Genomic DNA, 22,530 nt, shown 5'->3' with positions numbered 1-22,530 from the left:
CCCGCACCTAATGGGCTGTAAATTCTTTCACACTCCACGCACTACAGATTGTGACCTGCCGAGGTCGCCCTGGCAGAAAATGCACAACCCTGCAATCGCTCGGCCAAGGGGACGCTAAGCCCCGACCCACACTTGACAACAATTCAGTCACTGGGGTATCCGACATGCAACATATAACATACAAATCACACCATTATAATTTCAACATGCAACACACAAAACACACCAATACAATTTCCCCTCTGTTTCCCTTTTACCCAACCTTACTGGCGGCACTCTACTGCAATCGGCCAGTTCCCTTCCTGGCGGCCCTCTGCACAACCAGGTGAGGCTTGATCAGACCTCGCCCCCCTTTTCCTTGGGGCCCACGCCCTTTCCCTTGGGCTTACCGTTTTCCGCTGCGGATTCCCTCCTGGCCAGTCCTCTTTCCTCCCTCGACCGAGGTCCCTACTCAGGAGCGGTGTGGCCGGTTTCCCCCACGAATCAGTAGGGTGCGCGCTGAAGCCTGCAAACTCCGGTCCGAGCTGTTCACCTGGTCGAGCCTGGCTCTTCCCGGCCCCCCTGGGGTGGGGCAGATTTCCCAGCCAACGCACCAAGCTGTAGGCTTAGGCCCTTTACTTTGCCAGAGAATTGCTTACCCGCGTCCCCAGGACCGAGAAGAGAATAAAAAAATTCCAGGAAAGTTTCTTCTTTGGAGAAAAGAGTTTTATTGCAAATCTGTGCACAGAGACAGTCAGCAGAATATAGTTTCTGAAATCTGACTGTGTTGTTACCATGTTCAGCAAGCATTTTTATACCTGAAAGCATTCACCCTCCTCCCATACCTCCCCCCCAATATTTGCTGGCTAAGGCTGCTAGCTAAGCACTTCCTCTGCTGGTTAAGCATTTTCTCTGCTCAGTAAGCACCCCCTCCCACCTTCTTGTACACGTGTCTTTCTTTTGCTAGCTAAGCATTCCTTCGTATCTCTTCTTATCTTGCATTACTTAAAGCAGAAGTAAAGCAGGAAACATCTTGCTAGTGGTTTTTAGTTGACAGCAGTTTTTGGCTAGGCAGGAAACGACCTTCTGACCTGTAGCTAGCATCAGCAGTTTCAGATAGCTGGTTAGACAGGAAACGGTCTCCTGACCTGTCTGATTTAGGCTTTGCAAATAACTGCATTTTTTGAGTTTGAGCCATCCTAGCAGAGTGCCGGAATTTACTATGTGTAGATAATATTAATGATTAACCGTTCCCCTCTCCCTTCACAGTCACAACTAAACCTGGTAATTCCACAGTAATGTGGAATCATAATGAAAGACACCTTCCGGAAAGAGCAAACTGGTATTTTTGCTGTTATTTAATCTAATTTATCTCTAGTGATAAGGACTAGAAACTTTCTCCTCACCTATCCTCAGGTTTTTGCTAGTCATATAGCATTATAGGTTCCTAACATTTTATAATACTTTGTTTTCTTTTTTTATCTGTTAGGCATTTGTGCATTCTGTGGAGTTGTAAGTTAGCTTTGGGACTTTGATTGCAGAAAGCAATGAATGAATGCAACAACCAATAAATCACCCTTTAAAATGTTGTTGATGATGCAGCATTGCACATTTCCAACATGATGAAATAACACCATCATACAGAAGCTGCAGTCTTGCACAACTCAGTGAGGAACTGTTTAAAAAATTAACTGCGAGTCAATGAAACTGGTGTAGCAGTGGAGCCAATTGATATTAAAAACCCCAACACCAGTTAGAACACTCCCTACTGCATTTTGCACCAAGGTTGGACTGTTAAGTGTACTTTGTGTTAGACATAACTGCAATCTTGTTTCATTGTCAGGACTGTCATATCTGGAGACAGGAAACCATTTTATCTGTGGTCAGCTTGGGTTGTGATCACATTTTAGTTTTTGCATCTTGTCTTGTAGTGAAAGGCAGCTTGAATATTTAAGCCATCTGGCCTAATTAAGATTATTTGACCTGCAGGCTATTTTAAAATAGTCTTTGGAATTGCAAAGCTGAGGGAGGCACACTCTGGTCTTTGCCATTGGACAGGAGACTAAGGGCCAATGGAGGTTTCATCTTTTCCTCCCAGGAGGAACAGCATGGTAAAACAAGCCTAGCTTCACCCACTGGCTCCAGCCTTTCCCCTCCCTGCTAGAAAGAACACTCAGCTTCAACTGTCAGTTGTTCTACACTTGCAGAGCTGTAGGGAAGTACACTCTGGTCCCATCCATCAGCAGGAAAATAAGAGCTGCTGGGCTGTGTGAGTTTGCACACATCTGTCTATTGTATTCTGCCTTGAGGATCATTCATTCATAAGGTAGGATATAAATCTTCTAAATAAATAACAGTGCATGTTGTTCAATATGTTCAGCATCTGACACACTGGCCTTTTTTTTAAAAAAAGCTCTAAAACATTTCTTTTATAGTGACTATAATACTAATAATGTAGAAAGAGTTATATGCTCCTCCAATGTTTTGGTCTGAAAATCCCATCTACCCCAGTTAGCAGGGTAGGGATGGGAGTTCTGGTCTAAAAAATCTAGAAGGCACAAGGTCAAGGAAGCCTGGGTTAACCTCAGCCACAATGACTTTTCCCAAGCTACTGACTGCATGATTCTGTGCAGCTAGGTGACCTTAATTCAGTAATGTGCATGTTCACATCTCACTCTGTACAGGAGTGGAATACCAGAGAACAACCCCAGCTTAAGCTAGTAGACATGTCTGGAGGGTCCTCTACCTTATCAGCATATGTATTTGAGATATTTATAAATTGCTTTTCAAGCAAAACTCACAAATATCACACGAAGAAATATTAAAATATTAGGATGCTACAGCATAAACTAAAAACATATCGTAAGATTGCAAAGCGGCAGTGACACAGGCACCCTCTAGGCAAGCTTGCTTACAAGGACACCTCAGAGTGAGCTAAGTGGTCAGGGATGATGGGAATTGTAGTCTCAAAACATCTGGAGGGCCGAGTTTGCCTATGCCTGTCTTAGAATGACAATGGTGCCTACCTGAGAGGTGCTGGAACTGAGTTCCGGCTGAAAAATGGCTTTGGGGATGTCCTATTCCATACCCTCCAACATTTTTCCAATGAAAATAGGGACATCTTAGGGAAAAGTTGGACATTCTGGGATTAAATGAGAAACCAGGACGGCTTCTATAAATCTGGGACTGCTCCTGGAAAATAGGGACACTTGGAGAGTCTGAAGGTTGATATAAAACAACTTATTGTTGTCAGTTGTTTTTAATGCTCTAACCCACCCTTGGACATTATAGGAAAGTGTAGGTAATTAATAATAATAATAATTACAACAAATACAAAACCTGGACTGGGGATGTGTGGTGGCTAGAGTGGGACACAACTTCAAAATGATGGAGGAAACAAGGAGGCAGCTAGAGAACCATCCTCACCCAGAGAAAAGATCAATGCATTCAGTATTTGTAGGACGTAATCCAAGATGGCTTGGACTGTCCCATAGGAATGCTGTTGCTGTTTTGTTAGCTCCCTGAGAACAAACAGGTTTTGTATACCGATAACAGCATAAAGTCATGATCTGCCCTTTAGCTTTTATGTGATGGTTGCTTTTAATAGGCTTTTATTTTTAATGGTATTATCACTGATTAGTTTGCCACTCTTGGCTCCTTTGGCGTGAGATATATGTGTAATAAATACATAAATTACAGTCAACTACTTGTATTGCACCAGAGGGCTTCATCTTTTGCAAGCGACTGTGGAGCAGACAGTGCCAGCTGGCCCTAGTCCTGCATCTTGCCAGAGGAAGGCAAATACCCCTTCCCATAATTCAGTGCCACCTCTCATCCTTTCAAGTTTTGATCTACAAGTTACAGCACTGTAATGAGACACTCAACCTGCCCCCCACCTCTGAAACTGTGGCAGGACTATCACAAATGTTTCTATTTTAGGGTTGTTTGCTTTTGTTGTCAAGAATTCTGCCACTTTATCCTGGTGGTGGGTAAAGCTTAAAGTAGCTTGTAAACAAAAAAATACAGGAGACCCAAATGCAAAGTACCTGTAATTTCTAAAAAATAAAAACCAACCCTAGCTTTAAAAATAATAATCACAGAAGACAGTGTCCCTACGCATAACCAGAGTGCCTTTCCTCTTTCATGGTTAGCATGGCGATTAATCAACGGCATCTCTTTGACACAACTTGGGTCTTCCTTTTTTCTCTTTTACTGAAGAACAGGGTATTTTAATGCCATCCTCCTCGCAGGTGTCCTGTGGAGGGGATATACTGATTGAAAATGTCTAGTAAACTAGATTGGTAGTTGGGTTCCTATTGAGAGTATTTGGTGAGCTAACATGACAGTGTTGTGGGACTGAGGATGGTTGGAGTGATCATTCTGTGATATTATGCCAACGGACAAAGCTGTATTGTAACTTTTGAATAAATGTGAATTTAAAAAGAAAAAAGAACATGGTGTAGGAGCCAGTGGTGGTGCAGTGGTTAGAGTACTGGACTAGGACTTGGGAGGAGACACAGGTTAACAACATCCCCATTCGGCCATGAAACTCACTGGGTGAGCTAGGGCCAGCCACTGCCTTCTCTCTGCCTAGCCTGCTTCACAGGGGTGTTGTGAGGGTAAAACTGGGGAGAGGGACAATGGGGGACACGGGCTGGAAATCTGATATAATAATAATAATAATAATAATAATAATAATAATAATACACCCTGAACATCTCCAGTGCTTCCTCTGTACAGTTGCATTTCCCCACCTTTTAAAAGTGCACCTTATACAAATTAGGGAGAAACGAAAAACACCTAACCTCCCCCCCCCCCCCCAGCTTTGGCTACAGATTCTTTTGGCGATTAGCGGCCCTTAACTCTCTTCCTCCTCGGCTCTCTGCCCTGATTCAATCCCACGACACACGTCTGAGGGAAGAATCCCCTCAGATTCCTCCTTCCACGTCCCACACGCCAGTGGCGGGAAGCCGAGGGGAGGCAGCGCGACAGGCCCGGCGACACGGAGCTCGGCTCCCCATAGGCCGCGCTCGCTTGGCGCCCGCCCGCCTCCATTATGTGCTAATTTAGCCCCGCGCTGAGGGAGGCTCGGCTTCCCCGAGCTTTTCCTCAGCCCGGAATAGCTCGGCAGCACACCCCCCCCCCGGCGGCGGCAACGCCACCCCCGCCTCCCCAACCGCTTCCCTCAACCGCCTTCGTGCTTGCGCTCTCAGCCCAACTTGTCCCCTAGCGAGTCCCGCCTCCCTCCCTCCCTGCCGCGCGCCTCAGGAGGCTGGCGGGCGGGCGGCGCAGGGGCCACCGCTCCACTCGGCGGGACGCAGCAGCAGGGTAGGCTGCGCCGGGTTCTGTGTTCGTTCGCTCGAGCAGGGAGGGCGGGGAGGAGGAGGAGGAGGCTGGCTCGTTGCAGTTGGGAGCGCCTGTCATGGAGGAGCTGCGCCGCGAGCGGGGCGCGGCGACGGCGGCACCGACGGCTGGGCTGTGAGGAGCGGCGCGGCGGTTGCTCTGAGGAGACGGAGCCGGGCCTGCCTTTCGGCGGGAAGGTAGCTGGCTGCAGAGACCAGAGGGGGAAAGGGAGAGAGAGAGAGACAGGCTCCTTCCTCGTCCTCCTCCCTTCGCCTCCGCCCCGGCCTGGCTCTCAGGCGTTGCCGAGGCTCCTCCTGCCTTGCCGGTCGCAGCGAAGGGCGAGCGGGGCGGTTGGAGTTTCGGCGGCCGGGCAGGCAGCGCTGCGGTTCGGGGCGGGCGAAGGGAACGCGAGGGCCGAGCAGGCGGAGGCGACGCAGGTGAGGAGCGGCTGCCCGGCAGCGGAGCTTTCTAGGCGACGTCGGCCGCCCGCCTGCCTGTTTCCTTTTGGCCGCGGGAGGCTCCCCAGGGGAGAAGTCAGGACAAAGGGGGCGGAGAAGCGAAGGGCGTCCTGGGTGGCTCTGTGCCCGGAGCGCAGCCCCTGCGGGTGGGCTGGGGGTCGTGAGCAGGGCGAAGCGCCTCGGGTGTGGGGGTCGTGACCGTGGGGGTACGATGGGGCCATCTATGCCGTCAAACCGTGTAGGGCAGGCGGGGAAATTCCTGAGGGTGCCCTCCCAGCTGAGGGCGCATTTGAAAGCTTTCCTTTTGTGAGTCTTGTGATATTTCGGGCGTAGGTTCGGATCCCAGCCTTAAAAAGTTCTTCGCCTTTGCTGCTTCTTTTTTGTAGCCACCAGGTGGTGACAATCCCGTGTCAGCTAGGTTGTCTGAACCCAGATGGGCTCAGCAGACAAAATATGAGAAGTGGCAAGAATAATTTGCATCGGGGATCCTATCTCCCTCATAGTCATCTCAAAATGTTGTTGCCTGTAAATGTTCAGATCCAGGTGCCTTTATCTTCTGGGGACAAGTGGGAGGGCCAGTATAACCAAGGGTAATGATTGTATTTTGAGTGTCTTCACTTAGCTGTCAAACTTTGTCTTGTTTTCTAGGTTGCTGAGCATAGTATTTGCTTTAAGAGGTCTCCTGTGAAAGCTTCATGCAGTACACAGAGGCAGCACATCCTTGGAGGAGAGTGTGCAGGGAGCAGCTTCAACTCTGTGGTTCCAGTTATCCCATTATTTGTGATTCTGAAGAACAAGTCAGAGAGAAAGGAAGAGACTAAATGGATCTTAAGACAGCAGTATTCAATGCAGCTCGGGATGGCAAGCTGCGGCTTCTCACCAAGTTACTGGCGAATAAAACTAAAGAAGAAGTGGCCTTGCTGGTGTCAGAAAAAACAAATGGTGCCACGCCCCTTTTGATGGCAGCCCGCTATGGCCATCTTGACATGGTGGAACATCTACTGGAACAGTGCAGTGCTTCTATAGAAGTTGGTGGCTCTGTGAATTTTGATGGTGAGACTATTGAAGGTGCACCACCATTATGGGCAGCATCAGCAGCTGGCCATTTGAAGGTGGTCCAGTCTTTATTAAATCATGGAGCATCTGTCAACAATACCACTTTGACAAACTCAACACCTCTCAGAGCTGCCTGTTTTGATGGTCATCTAGAAATTGTAAAGTATCTTGTGGAACACAAAGCTGACCTGGAAGTATCAAACCGCCACGGGCATACATGCCTTATGATATCGTGTTATAAAGGGCACAAAGAAATTGCTCAGTATTTGCTTGAAAAAGGAGCTGATGTAAATAGAAAAAGTGTCAAAGGTGAGTTCAGTATCCATTTTCAGCAGTGACTTTTAAAGAACTGTTCAGAATGTTCATTTGGTTTGACAGTTCAAAGGTTCAAAGTCCAAGCTTAATTCTGTCCTTGCTAAATTTTCCATGCTGTATATAGCATTCCTTTAGGTTTCGTTTTTAAAAGGAATTGTTCCATAGATTATGCTCAGGTAGTGTTGCATAGTTACAATGATGTGGTGATAATTCCTTGTTTTTTAAAAAGCAACATCATACAGAAACTGGTTTATTTTGGATCATTGAATGGAAGAATATAATCACTATTAATACAGGTAATACTACAAATACAAATTGCATTGGCATTCTTTAGGCATCACCACCCATTAGCTAAACATATCTATCTGCCTGCTAGGTATGGTAAGGAAATACCCCATATTAGTCTTATCCTTATAGTTATAATAGAATTACAATAAAGGGACAGTGGCACTGTGTCACAACTGAAGCCTTTGTTCTTCTTGTTTACTATGTTGACACTTTTGGTCAGCAAAATTGTTCTGTGGATTATTCTCGTGATTGTAGTTTACTCGTCCATTTGTTCTAGACATGGCATTGCTTTTTTATTACAGTATTTTCTTTTCTTTCACATTTTTACTAGTTTGCTAGGAATGTTTATTGCTTCAGAGAGTCACAAAGACTACTCTGCCCATCCTGTCTCTGACTCACATGCATCTGACCTCCCTTACTACACTAATCTAAAAAACAGGACGTATAACTGAGAGACTGTGCAGTCCTACACAGGTCTACTCAGCAGTAGAACCCATTGAGTTCCATGGGGATTACTCTCAGGCAAATGAGTCCATAGCAGCCTTAGTCTTACGAAAATCCATGGGCTTTGGTTCAATCATTTCCACTGTGTAATAACAAATATTATTTGTATGCTGAGTAACTGAGAACACACTGGTGTAATTACAAATCAGGAAATTTCTAGTTTATACTTGTTTCTGTCGTGAACCCCCCCAGACAGTTGCTTAGATTCCTGGATGCAATATAGTGAGGGGATAAATCAGACTATGATTATGTAAATTCTTTGAACAGTCCACAGCTTTATATAAATACTAAGTGTTATTATTATTGACCAGCTGGATCTTGTTTTGTGACTTTCTGGTGTTGTCTTTCTTCACTCTGCTTAATGACTCATAATTGAAACACAAGTTCTGCCCTTATAGCAATGTGAAAGGAATTCTATTTTTATAAGCAGAAGAAGCATACTGCTGTCACTGACACTCGGTAGCAGAACTTTACCCCTTTCTGTTATTTTAATTTCTCAGTATTATTTTAGTACATTAACTAAAAGAACTGTGTCATGGTCATGGGTTCTTTCTATTAGTAAAGTGTCTAGATAATCAAAGCTATGCCAGGTGAGAACCCACAGAAACTTTTATGGATGTCCTTTCCTAAACATGGGAGAGTGACATTGCTGGTTTATTGGCAAATGAAGCTTACAGAGTTGTTTATCCTTGATGATGCTCTTTTTTCCCAATTGGTGGAATAAGAGTTTTGGCCTAGAGATTAAAAAAATATATATATTCACCAGAAGTTGTGACTTCATCTATTTTTCTTCGTCATAGGTTCACATAAGATTAATTTTATTGAAAATAAAATCTTAATTTTATTATAATTATTAATGGAAAAAGTAATTATCTCAATTCCCACATCAATATATTCAGAGGGTAAACTGGGGAATAATTTTTTGTAGCGACCAATTTAACGTGACTGCCAGTTTCTGAGTAGTATTTTGTGCACCTCTGTACTGTGAGCTCAGAAGTTTCAAACTAACACAGGAAGTAAATATTTCAGAGTTTTTGTTTTCATGCAGTATATATGCAGATTGATTATAGGTGTCTTAAAAGATCTCGATTTCACCTTTAAAAAGGTAGTCTTGTAGTTCAGAAAGCAGTGGGTAGTCTCCAGTTATCTCATTCTGTCCATGCAAGCATTTTCACTTGTCCAATGGAACTTCTCCCTTCTCTCATCCTTCCACGTGCCCCTTACTGTTCTGGGTTCCCCCCAACCCTCTGGAACCGATGTAGCGAGGGTATTAGGCGTGTGCAGGGAGAGGAGATGGGAAGTTCTGTTGTGCTAGTGGAAATCTCTGTGCTGATGGAACAAGGTAGTTAGATACCATTTGTAGTCCTTTTTTATACAATGCATAATGGGTCAGTTACATGATGCTTTTTGTTTCAAAACATGCATAAATGTAGGTTGGGGCAGTAAGGCCTGTCTTGCCAGCTGGGGAGCACTCTGGTTTCTGATTTCTAAAGGTACTTTGAAGCAGCTCGCAAATGTAGAGAAAATGCACATTTCTTCCTTAACTGTGCTATTCTATAAAATGTATAGAATAGCACACTTAATGAACAAAGCAAGCTCAGAAATAAGTTCAGTTGAATCCTAACCCCTGGCTAGCAGTGGCAAGATTTGCTGGAGCCATTCAGCTGGCCACTGCAACCACAGTCCTGCTGCTTTTGCTTGTCAGGGTGGGAGAAGGCAGGAAAAATGCCCCTTCGCTGTGCCAGCTACCAGGATCATACCCATCTGCCATCATGTGATGGCAGCATACCAGCTCTGATCTTGTGTCAACTCAGTCCATCCCTATAATGCCTCATTTTGGGGGTCTCCATTATAGTAGTGATAATGCCAGTGCTAGCTTCCATCTTTCTGCTATTTGGGTGGGCATATTGAACTGCAGCTTTGCCAGTGGCAAAACTCCCCTGCTGGTGCAGGCTAGTGGAGCCAGGCAGAGCTGGATCGAGGGACACCTTTGCAGCATCTACACTCGCTCCCAACATGGCCATTTGGGCATTTGAATTGCTCTGTTACTCTTAGACAAGTGTGGGCAGGAGTGCAACCAAAGTCTCCCTGCTGCAAATAGCAGTAGGCTGGAGACTTTAGCAGGGTTGGAGAAACAGGCAGCCCTCCAAATGTTGCTGAGGCTGATGGGAGTTGAAGTCCAACAGTGTCTGGAGAACCATGCTTTTTAGACAAATCTACCAAAGGGTAATTAGCTGTTCTGAACCTATCAGTTTTATTCAGTTCCTGAGAAGCACTTTCTTCCACCATATGTCCTCCACAATGGTGATAGTAAGAGCAGTTTCTGTCTCGGGTTTCTATTTTTGGCTCTTTTCTCTAAATCCTTAGAAGATTGTGCTGGCAGTATGTGGAGGAGTCAGCTTGTTTATTATGTTGTTGTTGAGCTTGATCCTGCCTTTTGAAAACTCCTAGGTTTGTGTGGAACAATTTATGTGCCTATAGCATAGTTGTAGTACAGTGTGGTGGTGTGTGTGTATTACATGAAAAGATATTTAAGATATTAGTTATTTGGCAAGGAACCTAAAATGTGTGTGAGGAAGCCTGTCCAGCGTATTCTAGAGCCAGACAGAAGAACCATGTGAATCCCTTCTTTGTTAGTCATACTGTTGTGCTTATATAAACCTATCACATTTTTGTGATCTATGATTATCACTTCGGAGTCTATCCATGGCAACATTGTCACTTGGAGAAATATTAAGCTGCATAGATTTAGAGAGATTTTATTTAGGAATCTTTTAAACGTTATTCAAGGACTAGGAAAATGTTATACTTCTTCCCTAGTGGATACTTTTAGGAAGAAGGCAAACATGTTAGGTTAAATATGAAATTTACAGGAAGCTAAGCATTTCAGATGATATATTTTCATTGCACAGATAAGGATGTTAGGTGAAAATTAAAATATATGCATCACAATCCTATGCAGATTTGCACATAAGTACTTGCCCCAGAGTTGGCCACGACTGGACCTAATGGTCAGGGGTCCCTTTACCTTTACCTTGCCCCTCTGAATGTTCAGTATGTCTTACTAGCAGCTGTTACCTCAGGCTGCAGTCATATGCACAAGTGGAAGGGTAGTCTTTCAATAAGGTTATGAGTTACCGTATATACTCAAGTATATGCTGATTTTTTTAGCACACATTTTATGCTGAAAAAGCCCCCCATGGCTTATACTCGAGTGAGGCGGCCCCATGGCTTATACTCGAGTGAGGCGGCCAGCCCAAAAGGAACCCTTTCTCACCGCTGGTCCCGCCCCTGCCTCTCGCAAGGGCAGGCACAGGAGCCGTGGTTGGGAGAGGCCCTGCAGTGCGCTGTGCTTCTCCCAGCTGCGGCTCCTATGCCTGCTCTTGTGAGCGGCAGAGGCGATGGCAGAGGGATGAGCAGCTAGAAAGGAGCCCTTTCGGGCTGCTCCTTCCTCCCCCTCCGCCTTTGCCACTGTCGGTAGCGGCGGAGGAGGAATGAGCAACCCGAAAGCAGCCCTTTTGGGCTGCTGCTCCCTCCTCCGCTGCCACTGCCACCACCACCAGGTTTGTGGTTTGGTGAACCAGCTTATACTCAAGCCAATAAGTTTTCCCAGTTTTTTGTGCTAAAATTAGGTGCCTCAGCTTATATTCGGGTCAGCTTATACTCGAGTATATACGGTAATTATTTAAGGGTGAAATCCAGTTTTCCACCTAACTCTTGGGATGGGTTTTGATCCAGCAGAGGCATCTGTGAATGTCAAAAGAGGGAAGCAATTTTCTCCCAATTCTCTTTTCTGATGAAGTCCCTCACACCACTTTTCATAGTGTTCTAAAAGGTTCCCTGATCCTCTAGAACAGATTTGGGCAGGCATTAGAAGGTGAATTAGAGAAAATCTCATCCCCTCCTCTAATGTTAGCAGATGCCTGTGCTAGAGCAAAAGCTGCCCTGCAAGTGAGAGGGCAGCACTCAATGCATCTTATTCTAAATAACTAAACAATGAAATGTGGTGGTTCTGACAGGACATGATTAATCCATGTATTATGGCTTTCAGAAAGTTAAAAATAAAATTGGCACATTGTCTGTTATTCAAAGCTTAACAGATTTATAGCCAGTAGCAATATACTAGGGAAGATGACTACACTCTTGTAGACATTGATTTGTACTCTGTCCATGATTGTACACTGGGTTACTTTACCAACCTGTTAAAGAGTTAAGATTTTGGTGAGCTGGCCTAGTATCTTAAACTATGTGGCTAGTGAGCAAACAAATTAAGTTCCTGTGAAATGGTGAACTATTGGAGAGAAGCTGAATCTGATTCTTCAGTGAAATACTGGCTGTGTTTTATCAACAGTAAGTTCCTTCCCCAAGTTGGGACGTAGGGACATGATCCCAACACAGTGCTTCTGTGCTGCATTATTACCCAGACATGTATAAGCTGGATGTTGAGTAGTATTGGCATCAGTGAGCCATGTGCATGTGAATTGGTGTAAGTGGAACAAATGTCAGTAATAATTAGGTATTTCAATTTCAGCTTTTTACATCCTTTTCTTAAGCTATCATGCTTTGTGCTTCCTATCTTTAAATACCTTCTTGGTTGTCTTCCAAGTTATCTCTCCCTGCCTGTCCACAAAGATCTGTCTCAGGGCCCCATGTGAACAATTTCTTGGACATAATGACTTTTCATTTTCCTCATAACAGCATTCTTTTTTGAAAACTCTCCCGTTAATTTGACTTCACAGTAATACAGTAGTGATGGGCTGGGACAAATAGGCAACCAATATCCTGTTTGTGGGTTTTTTGCTATACACATAAACAGGGTTTTATTACAGAAACATTTTGAGAGACATGTTCAGAAGGCTATCTACTAAGAAATTTACCCAGTATAAGTGGAGGGAAGCAGAGAAGTATTAGAGTACAGTGACTCAGGCTGCAAGCTTTCACACACATTGTGGTATAAATCCAATTAAAGAAAGTCAGACTTCTTTCTAAATAAGCATGCATGGAATTGTGCAGCATATCTCTGTGCTGTTCATTTGCAAGGGAGTACCTGAACCTATTTTTTCCTTGGGCAAGCTGGCATATCTGTTCCATCTTGCTATTTAAAGCAGCAAACCAGTACAGCCACTCATAATAGGAATATACTTGCAGTTGAACTATAACTATTTCAAAGGCAATCTTTAAATTTATTAGAAATAATTAAACAAACATCAGCTGTAGTTTCAGTTGCCTAATTGGATGCAGATATACTCCCCAAATTGTGATTTGAGACATCACGCTGGAACAGATACAAACAAATATATTTGTAAAATGGTGAAGTAACTGATCATGTCAAATGGTGGGATGGAATACTTTCTGTTGCAGGATCTGCTTACTTGTAAATGCTCCAATCTGCCCCTTGATACAACAGAGGAATTTATTTATTTTGATAATTATTTTACAGTTCTAGATATGTGCTGACTGCAACCCCACAAACAGCAATCAGACTCTGCATTGATTGTGAAACTTATTGGAGAATTCTTCTTTCTCCTATTCACATTTTTCTAAAGTAGAGAGGGGATTTCTACAGAACTTGGAAACAGTCACTGCTATGACCTCAGAGATTTTGATGCTCCGGAAGGGCCTTGAAACTGAGTGACGTAATAAAGTTAGGCTTGTGTAGAGCAGAATATTATAGATAATTGTTTGAACTACGGGGGTGGCGCTGTGGTCTAAACCACTGAGCCTAGGACCTGCCGATCAGAAGGTTGGCGGTTCGAATCCCCGCGATGGGGTGAGCTCCCTTTGTTTGGTCCCAGCTCCTGCCAACCTAGCAGTTCAAAAGCACGTCAAGTGCAAGTAGATAAATAGGTACCACTCCGGCTCCCTCGGCCTATAGAGCAAGATGAGCGCCACAACCCCAGAGTTGTCCGCTTCAGGTTACAGCCTCCTATAACCCAGAAATAGTACCTCGGGTTAAGAACTTTCCTTCAGGATGAGAACAGAAATCGCGCAGTGGCGGCACTGGGAGGCCCCTTTAGCTAAAGTGGTATCTCAGGTTAAGAACAGTTTCAGGTTAAGAAAAGACCTCCAGAACGAATTAAGTTCTTAACCCGAGGTACCACTGTAATATGTATTGGGAAAACATGGGGAAAATTTTAGCTCCAGCAGAACAGCTGCAGTGGGATGTTCTGGCAAAAAGCTGTAAGCTTTGGGTTGGCAAATATAAAAGCCCACATATTCAAGGCTGATTGTTTTTCTTAAATTCAAACAGGAAGATTATTAAGTGACTAATAAGGAGTGTTACTTTTCTTACATGTTCATGACTTAGATTAAAATGCCGCCTTGGTCGATTATTTGTCCACTGCTTATGATGTGTAATTTTATCATTATTTTAATTAGTAATATACTAGATAATTTGAATTCTGTACAGCCATAATTCCTTCATTGTTTCTCTGAAAATGTGTCATAGCATACATGACTTTTTTGCTTTCTTTTTTCCATAGGAAACACAGCATTGCATGATTGTGCAGAATCTGGTAGCCTGGAAATAATGAAGATGCTTCTCAAATATTGTGCAAAGATGGAAAAAGATGGTTATGGAATGACTCCCCTTCTGTCTGCTAGCGTTACAGGTCACACAAACATAGTTGACTTTTTGACCCAACATGTTGAAACTAGCAAAGTAGAACGTATAAATGCACTGGAACTCCTGGGAGCCACCTTTGTGGATAAAAAGAGAGATTTGCTCGGTGCTTTGAAATACTGGAAAAGAGCTATGGATATGAGATACAGTGATAGGACTAACATACTGAGCAAACCTGTGCCTCAAACGTTAATAATGGCCTACGATTATGCCAAGGAGGTGAACAGTGCCGAAGAGCTAGAAAACCTTATTGCAGACCCTGATGAGATGAGAATGCAGGCCTTGTTAATTAGAGAACGTATTCTTGGCCCATCTCACCCAGATACGTCCTACTATATTCGGTACAGAGGTGCTGTCTATGCAGACTCTGGAAACTTCAAACGATGCATCAATCTGTGGAAGTACGCTTTGGACATGCAGCAGAGCAATTTGGACCCCCTGAGCCCTATGACTGCGAGTAGTCTGCTTTCGTTTGCTGAACTCTTCTCCTTCATGCTTCAAGACAGAGCAAAAGGCCTGCTGGGCACAACAGTTACATTTGACGATCTCATGGGTATACTGTGCAAAAGTGTCCTCGAAATAGAACGTGCCATCAAGCAAACTCAGTGTCCGCCTGACCAAATACAGCTCAACAAAGCCCTTTCCATCATTTTGCATTTAATTTGCTTGCTGGAGAAAGTTCCTTGTAGTCCCGAGCAAGATCATTTCAAGAAACAAACTATATATCGATTTCTTAAGCTACATCCTAGAGGAAAGAATAACTTCAGCCCACTCCACCTTGCTGTTGACAAGAACACCACATGTGTGGGGCGCTACCCAGTTTGTAAATTTCCTTCTTTGCAAGTCACTGCTATACTAGTGGAATGTGGCGCTGATGTAAATGCTAGAGACTCTGATGACAACAGCCCTTTGCACATATCTGCACTGAACAACCATCCTGACATCATGAATCTTCTTATCAAGTCAGGATCACATTTTGATGCAACAAACTTGCATAAACAAACTGCTATTGACTTGCTGGATGAGAAGGAAATGGCAAAGAACTTGATCCAGCCCATCAACCATACTACACTGCAGTGTCTTGCTGCCCGTGTAATTGTGAATTATTGCATAGGTTACCAAGGGCACATCCCAGAAAAACTTGAGAACTTTGTTTTGCTCCATAGATGACAGTCTGACAATAGGCCCTTGGTACTGTGGGAGCACGAGTTAGTAACATCAATTGTTGCTTTCTCAAGCACTGTTGTGATATGCCAGCGATACACCATCATTCATTCAGCTTGGTCCATCCTGCTCATTGGCTAAAGCATTATTAGAATCAGATCTGCAGAATTGGTTGCCCAATATTTAAAACAAACATACCATATAATATATTTTGTGGATTATTTAGAAATGTAATGCTATATTCAGACTCACTAAAATTTGTCTGCCAAAGGCTTGTCTACTCTGGTTTAGTTTGCCTGTTGGTTGTTTGGGACTGAACTGAATAATTTTCGTGGTGTTGTCTTATTCTTACTGGTGTGTGGATTTTATATAGTTGGGAAGTCATCTTTTTGTTCTTGCTTGAGCATTTCTATTCTTTTTTCTAATGGGTTCATTGCTGAACTATACAAGTTGTATGGACTTGTTAACATTTGCAATTACCATAAGTGCTTTTATCCTCTCTATGCACTGGCTTGAACATGACTGTTTGTGTGTTGGCATATTTCTATGCAGCAGTTGGCCATTGTCAGTTCTGACACTGTTTTCTTGCAGTTTGTTAGAGAACTCTTTGAAAATATACCCTTTACAGTTTGACATTTCTTGAAGACATCAGTCAGCTGTCTAAACTCATATGACTTTTTGCCCCCAGCTTTTTCTGCAGTTGCTTTCCATTTATTTTTCTAGAGTTGCGTGCTGAATTTGGGAGTAAAATGTGTTCTTGTTGGCAATCCCACTTTTAAATTAAGTCTGAAAGTCATATAAATATGTCTTGCTGCGAGGAGAGAAAGGAAAGGAACTGCCATATTCTCCTCTACACTAGTGTCTTGCTTGAGCTGATTGTGTGACTAGGCATAGAGAGTTTTTTTTTCAAATTTAACCTGAAACTTAATCATACAACTCAGTGAGTACTAGATCAAACATAGTCTGAAATTACAACTCAAGATTCTTAAGTACAAAAGAAACTAAAGCATGTTGGCATGATGCTTGTCGGTCCAGATCTAGCCATCAACTAGTATAATTAACTATATGGTTGTAATCAGTAGCCCTCTGCAGGGGCTTCAGAAGTTTAGTAGTATCCCCTTCATTTTCAAATAACTCTTACAGATAATTTGCATGCATTTTATTCTCTAATACCTTTCAGCCATATTTATGGAAAACATCAGAGGCCATGTTGAGTACATAGTCTCGACTGAAAGCTATCTATTTTTATAATACTTGCACAACAGCTTAGCTATTGCAGCAGAAAGGGCTTTTTAGACTTGATAAGGAAACCATAAGTGAAGACTACAAATGAGATTAAGATTCAGGTAATTAATATAATTCAGCACTTTATTGTTGATTCATAATGAAACTTATTATGGCATATTAGACCTGCAAATGTCTTAAAATAAAATGGTTCTCAAGAAAAAAAATCCCACCTCATTTTTCTTCAATGGAATACAGTGTATTTGACATTTCCACAATCTAACATATTGAGTGTTTTCCAGTACTACTATACCTAGTGCTTTTTCAATTCACAAAAAAAACAACAACCCATAGGTTACTGTAAATCTGTAGCAGTTGATAGTGCAGGAAAAATCAGAACCAAATCAATGCATCAAGGCTGGCATGAATCTGGAATTCCTTTTTTAATTACAGCATTACTACCCTCAGTTGATTGATCACATTTGGTTGGCACATCCTCACAGTACATATTAAGTAGTACTCACCCTGACTTTTTAAAATCATCACTTTATTGGCCTATTCAGAAATAATGCTAAGCCATGGGTTAGCATTTTGAGAACAAACTGCGTCTTTGTGCTTTCTCTTTTTCTTCTCCTTAGTGTTTGTGGGAAGAAGACTGGAAACCTCCAGTTTCATTTTGGAATAAATCACAATATCAGGAAACTGGTTTATTTATTCTAACTAGTTAGTTCGAATGAACCAGGATTAAACAAGTTTTACATTCTCATTTGTTAAAACAAACTAGTTAGCCACTTCCCAAACAAACCAGTCAGAATTAGCCATTTCCCAATTCAGGATGCTATGGGAATATGTGATGCATTAAAACAAGGTAGAAGCTTGCTTTCTCCTTTTTTCACATGCAAAGGAGGAGGAGGCGTGGAGAGAAAGGGATGCAAGTCCAAAGTTCACTGTGGTTCATTCTTGCAATGCTAAATCGTGTTTTAGTGTTGCTTTTGAAGTGGGCCGTTGCCTAGTCTAGAGTGTATATGACAAAAATTAATTTGTTCTATCACACCAAGTAAAGAATGAGAAACTTGCATTGCTATTTGTTTAATTTTCAGAACTGGCAAGAAATGCAAGTTATTTTTTTGTTCATGGGCACATCTGGGTCACTATCAAAAGCAAATCGTATGGGGAAATTGGGTTCACAAGTATAAAGCAGAACATTTAATTTAACTAATTACTTTTACCCTGGTTGAAACACATTCCTATTTCTGGATTCACAGCCTGAACAGTTTGGGGGTGGGGAAGTCAGATTTTTCATAATCTCCATTGCTTGCCTGCAAGTAGACAATACTAATTCATATACTAGAAGGGCAGAACCTAACCTACTTTAACCTAAAAATAGGACATGAGATGAACAGGGAGACTGTAGAACACTGTGTCCTCAAAAATGTTTTATTTTCCTTTGTAACTTTACTCAGGCAATACTAAGCGTTTGGAAATGGGGATATCTCTTGACTTATTGGACATACTTTGAAAAATACCTTCTGCTGATAAGTTAAAGAATTGGTATTCTGTAAAACTTTTAAGAAAACTTAGTTAATAGTGACTGAAGACTCCTTATATTTGCCTTCTTGCTGAATATGGCATCTCCGTACTGAACAACCATACTTCATTTTTTAAAATACAATTTATTTACACTCTTGATACTTCATTTTTAAAAACAATACAATTTATTTACACCCTGCACATACAGTCCAAGACTCATGAAGACAAAGTCTGGTTCTCTTGTTTTCATGTTAATTTTCTAAGTCTTTAAACTACTGAAATTAATTTGCAAAATGTTCAGACTAATGCAGCTTTAGATGCATAGTAAATTAGAAACTACCAGATAGCTATCTCTTTGTGTATACTAAAAAGTAGCTTCCAACAGTAATTACCCACCACTTGGAATACTGATGATATCTGTTCCTGTAGTCCTGGAAATTAAGAATTAGTATAAGGCTTATAAGCCATTCATGAAGATGTGTTTTAGCATGGGTTGCAGGAATATCTACTTGCCAGCATTAGGGAAATGAGGCCCTTTAAGATATTCTGACTGATCATTTCTCTTCAACATAGTTTCCCCTAAAAACATCTAGTTTCTTCTTACTGAATTGCTGTCATGCCTTATTTGAGAACCTCACATAACTTTCAGATAAACCATCTCTTTATTTGGAAAGAGGCAGAAATGGGTACCATCAGTATGGCTCATCCTGATTCTTGACCAAGTTTATCCCATTTATTGCTTTTATGTATTTCCCTTTTTATTTATGAATGCTTATAATTTTTGGCACTAGCACAACAGTTCCTTTGTTAACATGAGCTTGGTTGCCAGAGAGGGCTCCAAATAGTGTCTTCTTCCAATGTTGTACTGAGCAATTAAGAAAGGGAAGAGCAGCCATACTTTGTACTCGCTAAATATCCCACACAGTGATAATGTTCATTCAGTTAGTATTGTTTGAGAGCAGAGAACCAGGAAGTAAGACTGTTACATTTTGGAGATAAAGTTTTTGAAGTAGTAGCCAGATTTTATATGCCAAAGCCACTGATTGCTCTGCTTTGCTAATCTGTATGGAATCTGATGATGAGTCAATATTTTAAAGATAATAGCAATAAATTTATATTTATATTTTAAAAAATACAAGTTTGTAGCCCTCAGAATTGCAGAAAAAAAAGGGGAGGGGGAGAGATCAGTCCACTTAGAAGAAATACATGGAAAATCCTTTAGTTGCTGTGGATTTTTGGTCTCCTTTGTGTACTGATTCCTGTATTTTGGTGGATTTGTGGTACACAACTGAACTTAACCATGCTAAGCTCCCAAGTAGGCAAGTCTAGGCAGTCCTGAAAGAGGCTAGAGGTGTAAGCTATTGACTTCCCTTGTAATGACATAATCCTGATTAGTTTTAGCTTAACAAAACAAGTTTGGCTGTTGACTCTTCCATTCTTTATTGCCCATTAGTGTCAACTAAAAGCTTTAAACCATTATTTTCCTTGAGTTTTTCAGCAGCATATTCTGTTTCTCCTATGCAATCCTGTCATTTGATCTGTCCCTCTTTTCTTCCTTGTATGTTTACTGTCATTCTCCCAGTCTCTTATGTGGTACACCTCAGTTTTCTCATCCTTCCTCATGAGCCAAAATTGAGATGGGGCACCTGAACCCATTAAGAAGCAGGAGAACTTTCCTGAAAAGTATAAGATCACTGCTTCATAGTATAATGTATTTATTTTTTTCTTCCTTCAGTCTTACCAAGTTGTGCCTATGCTAAGCCTGTCAAAAATAGAGGAACGCACCTGCTAAGAAAATACTTTATTATGCCTTTTTTCCTTCCGATTGGATGTGACTTTAATACATTAAAAAAAAGAACAAGATGAAAGATCTTGTTTCTTCAATTCCTTATCAGTTAATCACTGCTAACCTTGCACAAGTCCTTCAATGTGTTGTTGTAGAATTAACATATCAGACTTTAATAAGTTGATGTATGTAAACAAAGAGCTCAGGGCTGTGTGTAAGTGCACTGAAATTGAAATTTTGCACTAAGAAAAGACTGTGAATAAATGTAATAATTCTGCTTCTGCAAACAATTTGTGAGAGACAAGAAATAATATAAATCATTGACATTTCTCTGAACCCTGTTTTCCAGCTGTCTCTACAGCTTTAAGAACTGGAAGCTTTTATTTTCAAATGAAAGCTGAGATTCCTGAGGTGCTGCACATGACACGCTCAGAGCTTGCTATCCTGCGCATAGCTTGATCACAGATGCATAGATCACACAATAAAAGTGTTCCTGTAGGAACTTGGGCTTATGGCAACACCTCTAACAATATTGCTGACATTTGTGGAATGTTACAATACAACATAGATATTGAAAGAACAACAATGGCATGTCAAAGAAACATTGAAATTGCTGTACCTACAGGGGAGATTCTGTTCCTGTCTACACACAATGCAAATCTTGAGGGTTTTGTTGTATAGCCATTTAGTACAAACACAACACTGGGATATATCACATTTGTGATAGACATTTAAAAAAAAAAATCCAGGTTGCTTCTCTTCTCCATAAAGGTGAGAAACTGATTAACACAAAATTTTGCTTTTCTTTTTTCTTTCTTTCTTTTTAATAATAATAAAAAAACACCTTGGTGTTTATTAGGATGAATTTTCCCTGGTATTATGTCATTTTCTGGGATGCTGAGATAGAAGTATAAACTGTAAAGAATAGCTTCATACCAGCATGTAGAAAACCTTTGAACAGAAATTAGCTGAAGTTCATAAAGTGGAGTGGTACCTCGGGATAAGAACTTAATTCGTTCCGGAGGTCCGTTCTTAACCTGAAACTGTTCTTAACCTGAGGTACCACTTTAGCTAATGGGGCCTCCTGCTGCCACCGTGCCACTGCCACACAATTTCTGTTCTCATCCTGAAGCAAAGTTCTTAACCCGAGGTACTATTTCTGGGTTAGCAGAGTCTGTAACCTGAAGCATATGTAACCTGAAGTGTATGTAACCCGAGGTACCACTGTAATTCATTCCAGAGGTCCATTCTTAACCTGAAACTGTTCTTAACCTGAGGTACCACTTTAGCTAATGGGGCCTCCCGCTGCCGCCGCGTCGCAATTTCTGTTCTCATCCTGAAGTTCTTAACCCGAGGTACTATTTCTGGGATAGCGGAGTCTGTAACCTGAAGCGTCTGTAACCTGAGGTACCACTGTAGTAGAGAACAGTATGCTGCCTATGTCTCAAAAGTAGTGAAACAGCCATGAAGGTGATTTCTCATGTCCAAGCAAGCAGTCTACCAATACCAGCTCAGTCCAATCTAGTTTTGTTCTTTCCGCTTTCCTGAGCATCAGGACGTTCCAGGGCAGCTTTAAGCGACCATTTCTTATGAGGAGGCAGTGCTTATATTTTTATTTTAAACATGCACAGAGAAAATGTGAAGCAGTGCTAATTCACAAGAAGAATCATTCCCCCATGCCAGCTGTGTTCAGCATGGTTTATCTGCTGAAATTTTAAAACTCTCTCTTCCTTCACCCCTCTTCCCCTTAGCTATACAGTACCTAAATCTGTTTCAGATGTTCAGGCAGTGACAACCTTCAGAGAGGTGTGTTAACAGTTTGGGGGGTTAAGCAGGGATGGGCCCATCTCTCTCAAAAGTTTGTTGACAGAACAATGTTATGAGGTACGTAAGATGTAGTAAAAAGGAAAGACAATTCAGATTTTAAAATAAATAATGTATACAACAATTCTAAATACAGTGGTACCTCGGGTTAAGTACTTGATTCGTTCCGGAGGTCTGTTCTTAACCTGAAACTGTTCTTAACCTGAAGCACCACTTTAGCTAATGGGGCCTCCTGCTGCTGCTGCATCGCCAGAGCACGATTTCTGTTCTCATCCTGAAGCAAAGTTCTTAACCTGAAGCATTATTTCTGGGTTAGCGGAGTCTGTAACCTGAAGCGTATGTAACCCGAGATACCACTGTATGGGGATTGTGGGATGGGTCAACCTGCATTGCTTCAGGTGTGCACGTTAAAAAAAGCTGTATTTCCTTCATCCACC

The 22,530-nt window shown here is 42.1% G+C and overlaps 1 protein-coding gene across 3 annotated transcripts; it reads left to right on the top strand.

Annotated features, from left to right (window-relative positions):
• Nucleotides 1-5,365: 5,365 nt before the first annotated feature.
• On the top strand, nt 5,366-20,605 carry FEM1C (fem-1 homolog C). 3 transcript variants are annotated; one of them, XM_053407969.1, is made up of 3 exons: nt 5,366-5,519; nt 6,429-7,145; nt 14,426-20,605. In XM_053407969.1, exons 2-3 carry the CDS (start codon nt 6,602-6,604, stop codon nt 15,733-15,735), a joined length of 1,854 nt encoding a protein of 617 aa, XP_053263944.1. In that variant the 5' UTR covers nt 5,366-5,519; nt 6,429-6,601; the 3' UTR covers nt 15,736-20,605. The 3 variants fall into 3 exon arrangements, with proteins under 3 accessions (XP_053263944.1, XP_053263945.1, XP_053263946.1); XM_053407970.1 differs by lacking the exon at nt 5,366-5,519 and adding an exon at nt 5,537-5,759; XM_053407971.1 differs by lacking the exon at nt 5,366-5,519 and adding an exon at nt 6,001-6,086.
• Nucleotides 20,606-22,530: the final 1,925 nt, after the last annotated feature.

Source organism: Podarcis raffonei, chromosome 11, assembly GCF_027172205.1.
Source record: "Podarcis raffonei isolate rPodRaf1 chromosome 11, rPodRaf1.pri, whole genome shotgun sequence".
NCBI classification, from domain to species: Eukaryota; Metazoa; Chordata; class Lepidosauria; order Squamata; family Lacertidae; genus Podarcis; species Podarcis raffonei.
The sequence above is the reverse complement of the archived record's forward strand: the minus strand, read 5'-3'. Positions and strand labels throughout refer to the sequence as shown.

Excerpts from the sequence above, each read along its gene's own strand:
- FEM1C (XM_053407969.1), top strand. The coding sequence starts at position 6,602 with ATGGATCTTAAGACAGCAGTATTCAATGCAGCTCGGGATGGCAAGCTG. Across the intron at positions 7,146-14,425 it reads AAATAGAAAAAGTGTCAAAG|GAAACACAGCATTGCATGAT; the intron begins GTGAGTTCAGTA and ends TTTTTTCCATAG.